Here is a 7309-nt window from a genome sequence, read left to right on the forward strand (position 1 = left end):
CAATAAAGTATTGATAGCAACTCTTGAGATAAAATGCAACATATAGCCAGGTGTGAGGTGGCTATTCTAGGACACATGCAAGATGAGCAAATAGAAGTAGCCAGCCACTTGAAGAGAAGGAACAATATGCCCAGAGTGAAAAGGAACCAAGAGAAAGACACAGATGCAGCAAAATAAAAGACATACTGTAGTTCAAAAGACAATGAAAGAGACCAAATGGATCCTTGTGAGATATCTTGAGATATTTATGCTAGGTTCCTTGCAGCTTTCTAGGATGTGGATTCCATTTCCTTAAGAAATATTGTCTTTGCAGCCAGGGACACATGCCTGTAGTCTGTGCTATGCAGAAGGCTGAGGTGGGAGGATTGCTTGAACACAGGAATTTGAGGTCAGCCTGGGCAACACAGTAAGATCCCATCACAAAAAAAAAAAAAAGAAAAAGAAAAAGAAAAGACTGTTGTCCTTGGATTTCTACAAGTTTCCCATTTGTAGTGTAAAAACTGAGCTAGCATAAAGGGGTCTCTGTTTTCTGTAATGAAAATTTACCTGACTAAAACATAAGTAAATAAAACAATATTTGGGAAGCACAATTAAATTAAAAACATATAGCATGTTAACTGTGGCAGAATCCAGGTAAAGCTGAGTGCATGTTAAATCTTTTGTTTTTATTCCAGTTTTACAAAGCTGATATGATTGGCTGCAAATTAATCTAGACATTGTTCAGGGTAGGAATATTTCATCACTGAATTTGCTCCATGGTTCCACGGCCTGAAGGAAATCTCAATTAAAACAGTTCTTAATGCAGCATTAACCTTGCTGATCTCAAGTGTTTATTTTTTCCTGTTACATAGTATATGTTATTCTTTCATCAGTGTGACCTTAATCATCCACAGATTTGTCAGGTATTGTTGAATACAGTATTCTAAATAACCTAGGACCCAAAAGCTCCAAGGTACATGCTTATATTTTTACAGCCATTCCACTACAAATGAAGCAATGCATGTATCTGTTGTTGGTTTCTTGTAAGGTTCTTCCATCAATTCCTTGAAAATATTCAAAATGAAACAAATGATGCTCTTTGTAACAGAAGGTTAGAACTAGCATATAATTTTGCTTCAAAGTGAGTCTAGGACCCCTAACAGGTCTTAAAATACAAACATTTATAATACGTAATTTTGTTTTAGCATGCGATAATAGTTTACTTTCGAAATATGAAACAAAATATATTGATATCTTATGAAAAATAAAGCATATTCTCCCCTAAATACTGATGAGGACTGCTTGATGGCAAGTGGGAAAGTGTAATATATAATAAATTGTACCTAGGAAATTTGGCATTGTACATCCAACAAAGACAAAGAATCACTGAACTCTGCCTTTCTGGGATACATTGCTTAGAACTAGTAAAAAACTGAAGGAATCATTTACTTTATAAAAGATAATTGTACAAACTTTGACCATGAAGTGCTTCCATATGGCATTGGCATTAAGAAGTAGGACTATATTCGTAAGTTAACTATGTTAGGCTTTTACTCTTTATGTTTATTGAACATGATTGTTTTATATATTATTACATTTATAAGATATTAAACCTCTTATAAATGCATATCCCTGTATTGAACCATATTAATAAATAAATATGCATAATATTAATTGCTGACCTCTGTATATTATTTTACTTTAGGGTGAGCTGCTTATAAAAAAGGTTTTGGATGAGCTGTTTATAAAAGGCACTCAGTAGATACTTGTCAAATGAGTTCCTTTTTACTAGATGAATTTGCCAGTAGCTTGGGGGATTTGGTGAAAACCATCTGGATAGTTATTCTCCTTAATCTAAATTAAGTGGTGTTTATGCTGTGATGGAGTTTCTGAATTGATATTTAAATTAGTTAAGCTTACTGGAACTAGAGTACAAGGTTTTTGAGTCCTGAGTTGTTGGCATGATAAAATGAGTTAGTACCCAGAAAATCTGTCAGTATTCAAACCACAGACAATACTCAGTAAAGGTTTACTCTTATTATCCTTCTGAAAGAAAGATTTCTTAAGGTGCTCAAAAATTTGGTGCTGTAAGTTTATTAAGGTATCCTTCTTAGTATGAATCATATCTTTGGCTGCAGAAATACTCATATGTTAGATTACAAACTGCTTTCCCCAACTCTGCTTAGAGTGTTATGAAAGAGAAGGCATTTGTATTGTTAACTTTCTAAAATTGCAAAAAATCTGAATTCTAAAACATCTATGTTCCTAAAACTTTTGGATGTGGAATTGTGGATCTCTATTTAATTTGATGGTACAGAGAAACAAAATCACTCATACATTCTCAGTGAGATTATAAATTAGTACTTTTCTGTGAGTGGGAAGGTGGAAATCTGGCAATATATGTCAAAAACAATAAAAAGATGCATGCCCTTTGATCCAAAATTTCACATCTAGGAATTTGCCCATACTATATTACAGAAAAATGATAAAAGATTTACATTTTAGTAGGTCCAATACAGATGACACATGACAAGTAAAAACTGGAAAGTCCCAAACGTTCAATAACAGAAAAATGATGGATTTACACAGTTTCTAGCCATGCTGCAGACTACTGCTATTGCCATCTTAAAAATGATATTGTTCAGTAGCACGCATTCACATTGAATGACATCCTTGATATTCTATTAAGTAGAAATATCAGGCAATAAAAGTAATATGCACCATATGATGTAATTTCTTTTAAAAGTATTTGCACATATACACATAGAACATTATTTAAAAGATATTCACCAAAATGTTAAAAGTGGTTATTTCTGGGTGGCAGGGTTGCAGATAATTCCAGTTTTCTTTTGATAACTGTGCTTTGTCAAGAGTAATATGTCTTATTACTATAATAATAAAACTTTTAAACGTCACTGAAATACATTATTTAAACATGTCAATACATCTTAGGTTTCAAATTCTATATATGTAAAAATTCATATCTATCAAGAAAATACAATATTCTTCACATTTGAAGGAGTTAATAATTATAAAGCCTTGGCATATTTGGAAAACAGTATTATGAAGCAAAGCCTAGTTTTCAGACAGCAGGTGTTTACCTATAATAGGATTTCTAGTATTGATGATATTTTAAAATATGTGTATGTGTGAATTAAAATTAGCCATGGAGATTTGAAAATATGAACTATATTATTAAGGAAAGTATCTTCACAGTTTTAGAGCTTAATTTTAAATATGCCCAAAGAGTACATTGGCAGCATTCAAATTCTGACCTATATAGAGTAAGAGCAAGCTAACCATCTCAAATAGTGGGATATCAATTGAGAATTTATAATGGCTTTGTTTTAGTCATCAGAAACAATTTGCTATCCTCAGAAATATATTTTGAAAACATGGTCTTTGTCCTGAAATGCTCCTTTAGCAATACAAATAAATAAGAGAAACATATGCACTTTCAGGAAAGCGATTTGCCTTCTATATTGCACTAAATGGTGATAACGTGATGACATGCCATCTTACTATTTCTCATGAGATAAATGGCAGACGCAGCAGCATATCTGCAGAGAATAGAGTTCTGTGTTTTAACTGCCAATTTTCAAGTCAGTGCCTCTTATAGTTTCTATAATATGTTCTGAAATTTCTTGCTGACTCTGAATGCTTTGTTCCACTTTGGTAGACCGTTTCTGCAATCCATGAACAATTAAATCATATTACTTTTATTAGAAAATGTGATATCTGTTCTTTATTAACTGAGAAATAACTCTTTATTTTTCAGAGCTTCCATATGGCTGGGAAAAAATCGATGATCCCATTTATGGCACTTATTATGTTGAGTAAGTCTCTAAGTGTGATATTAACTTGTTATTAATATGCTGTGAAATTATGTTAGTATTTTATTTATTGAGCATGTGTAGCTAACAGCCCCTTCATTTCCCTTTCATCTTACTTTGAAGTATCCACCAAGACTAGCAGCACTAGCTAGCTGTTTCTTTCCTCTCCAGCTGGCTAATTTGTCATTCCCTTCCTTTGACTCAACGATTCTAAAACACCAATTGAAAAAGTGTGTTTCACACTGTCCTCTAAATGAGTGATAATTAAAGATATCAAAGTAAATGCCTTTCATTTTGCAATCAAAATGTTGGGAGCTGACTGGTTGTGCAAATGAGATGTTCTATTAAAACAGATTTCAAAGTCAATTAAATGAATCAGCCATATTTTGTACTTGAAAAATAAAATAAAATTTAGAATTTTTTTTTTTTAAGGACATCATTCCAAATCAACAGTATTCTTTCAGTACATTGGACTTCTATGTTACCTATTGGAGGTTAAACTGTAATAATTTGTCATGGTGTGAATTATCCCCCCCATGCATTCTTTTATTCAGAATAAAGAAACCATTTGGAGTTAAATTACATATACATATTTTTCTTGGAAAATAAGTCATATTCATAATTTTCAAAAGTTAAATATGTGATTAATTTTTCTAGAACTCTCTCTTCCCGTAGACAATTTTTTTTAATGCTTACCTATTGTATAATGTTCCTAAAGTTATTTGGGTGAATAACAAAGCCTACATTTTCCTGGGAAACACTACCCAAGAAATACAGAGTTTGAAAAACGAATGACTTCACATTGTTCATTAAGATCTTACTTTGTTTTCTCCAACCACATTCTGTTTAACAATAATTACAGATAGTCAAGGATTACAGGTTAGCTTTAGTGCTAAATTGTTTTTGTAACAATATTCAAACCATTACCGAGCTATTATTAGGTGTCAAGCCCTTCTTGGCACTGGAGATATACAGATAAGTAAAATCTGTGTGCTCCTTGCCTTTTAGTATGTCCCTCAGGAGAACTTGTCTTGAATATTTTCATCCATCATTTTCGTTTGGAGAAGCCCCAATTTTGGCTTCACAGTCAGTCATTTCCAGATTCACAGTCAAGGTGAATTGAGCTCATTTGCCACACGCAATCTTCTAGCATAGTCTCTAATGTATAGTGTCACACGGACACTGAATAGATACAAAAATGTAAGATAAATACACAGAGGTATCTCCAGCTGAAAAAAATAAAGAGATATCATTTGTAAATAGTTATAAGCCCTCTGTGTCCCATTAGACTGCAGATCAATTAAAGTAGCCCTATATTTTCAATAACATAGTTACAATTCCTAGATAAATATTACATGTTTCAAATAAATGCTGGCTTATCTTAATTCACTAAATCAAACTGTACTGTATCTAAGCCTATTACATTAGATATTCAAGGAAATTCCATGTAAGGAAAGAGAATTTAAGTGTGAGACTTATCAGATCTTTTGTGTATTCCTCACAGAATCATTGAATAAGAACCATTCCTTCATCTGTATATTGGCAAAATCCATAATAACCCAGATAGCAAATATTTGGGGTGGAGGACGATATGGCCTCTGTCACAACTACTCAGCTCTGCTGTTGTAGCTTAAAAGCAACCATTGGCAACATCAGCTATGTTTCAGTAAAACTTTATTGACAAAAACAGGCAGCTGGTCACATTTTTCCTGCAGGTCATAGTTTGCTGACCCCTTCCCTATTTTAATTCTTTAGATTGTTTTTTCATATATTCAGCTCCTTTCAGGCTAACTTCCAATGCAGGAAACAGTTTAACTAAAACCTTTCTTCTCTGTCCTAATCATCTAACAGAGAGGCAAGACACCCCTATGTCAGAAAGCTATACTTCCTACCTTCTTGAATCATTGAGATGTTTGTTCTGCAAGTGAAGATTTGCTGCTAGTAGCTTCTTTATAATCCATTATTAAATTGGACACTGGCTGTAACCCTAAACGAAAATTTTCCTTGTTATCTTTATACTTCAGATTTGTGTGTGTGTGTGTGTGTGTGTGTGTGTGTGTGTGTGTGTTTGCCTACGTTATACTTCTCTCTACATTTCTCCACTTCACTTTTCATGTAACACAGCCATAGTCAGAGAATTATTTAGAATTTAGTCAGTCACGTCTTCTATAATTAGATCAGGCTGACATGTTTAATAGTCTTAGATTTTAAGTGATTTGGAGGTTGTATATACAGGTCATAGTGGGTAAATATAGTTTAATTTCCTTCCAGTTACATTCCATTCTATTCTTTGTGATGGTCTTATCCCTGTTTCATAATTTTATAGAGTTTACCAGTGTCAGTAATTAGGTGTGTGGGTGTAGCAGGCCACGTGGAAAACAGAGACAAATAAACAGATAATTTAAACTTAGAGACAATGTTAAGTAGAATATCATCCCAGTATTTATTGGAAATATCCTCTTGAAAAACTTCATAAAGATAACTAAAATTCCTGTTTATTATATATGATGTATACATTACTTGAAATCAGGGATCTCTTCCATCCCACCAAACTTGCCACATATTTTAATTGGAATATACCTATTTACATGGTTTGCTTTAATTGTGTATCTCATATCTATTACACTATTATTTCCACAAGGTACAAATTGGTTCTGAATAGTAGCCTTGTTTATGGAAGCTATAAGGATACATATATAATAATAGAGGTTATTCATCACTTTCAGTATGCAGAGTGTTTTTGTTGGGGGAAAAAAGTCAACTAATTTCTTACCACAAAAAATTAGTAAAATGTCTAGTTGAAGTTAAGTTGCGATCTCAACACTTTCAGTTGTATTATAAATATAAAATAAAAACTGTCTAGATTAAGATTCTTTTCATAATTACAGTGATAGCATTAATATCTTAAGGAATTGTATATGTTTAATTGATAACATTAATATTAATATAACAAAGCAATGTCTTTTGTTAATATATGGTTGAGAAAATGTTGATTTACTAATGCTATTAATGAGAATGAGAATGGATTCTCTGTGTAGCTATCATTTTTATGTTTAATCACATACCCATTCATGCAGTTTGAGGTACTCTTTACAAGACATGAAAAAGATTCCACCTTGCCACCCAGTAGCAAACAAAAGAAAGCCTATGTGCATGGACGCAAGAGGGCCTGCTTAGCAGCCAGCACCTCTCTTCAGGCAGAGCGACAACTGGGAACAGAAGATGCAGGTTGAGCTCTGTGTCATCAACAGATTGGAATGAGTGTAATGTCTTTGGCACACTTGCACAAACACACATTCTCCTCTCAGCCACAGACAAGCAAATAGGAATTCCAGCAATCAATAGCAGAAGAGAATTTACATAGCTGGAAAATAAGAAACCTGAATTGAACAGGCTGTGACCACTATAGCTGATTTTACCCTACTATGTCACTTTCTGTCCCCTGGAAATTCGATTTTAAGATTGCAGGTTTAATATATTCAAGAACCAGAGAAGTC

At 33.1% G+C, this 7309-nt stretch overlaps 1 protein-coding gene across 17 annotated transcripts in view; it reads left to right on the plus strand.

The window, feature by feature from the left end:
* MAGI2 (membrane associated guanylate kinase, WW and PDZ domain containing 2) overlaps positions 1-7309 on the plus strand; it is a 1433352-nt gene that overhangs the window by 1086381 nt on the left and 339662 nt on the right. For all 17 annotated transcript variants that reach the window (XM_037736560.1, XM_037736552.1, XM_037736554.1 and 14 more), the window contains one exon: positions 3758-3815. In XM_037736560.1, coding sequence (XP_037592488.1) covers positions 3758-3815 — 58 coding nt within the window. The remainder of the gene's footprint in view (positions 1-3757; positions 3816-7309) is intronic.

The sequence above is a fragment of the Cebus imitator genome, unplaced genomic scaffold (genome assembly GCF_001604975.1).
Source record: "Cebus imitator isolate Cc_AM_T3 unplaced genomic scaffold, Cebus_imitator-1.0 Scaffold26, whole genome shotgun sequence".
Lineage (NCBI taxonomy): Eukaryota > Metazoa > Chordata > Mammalia > Primates > Cebidae > Cebus > Cebus imitator.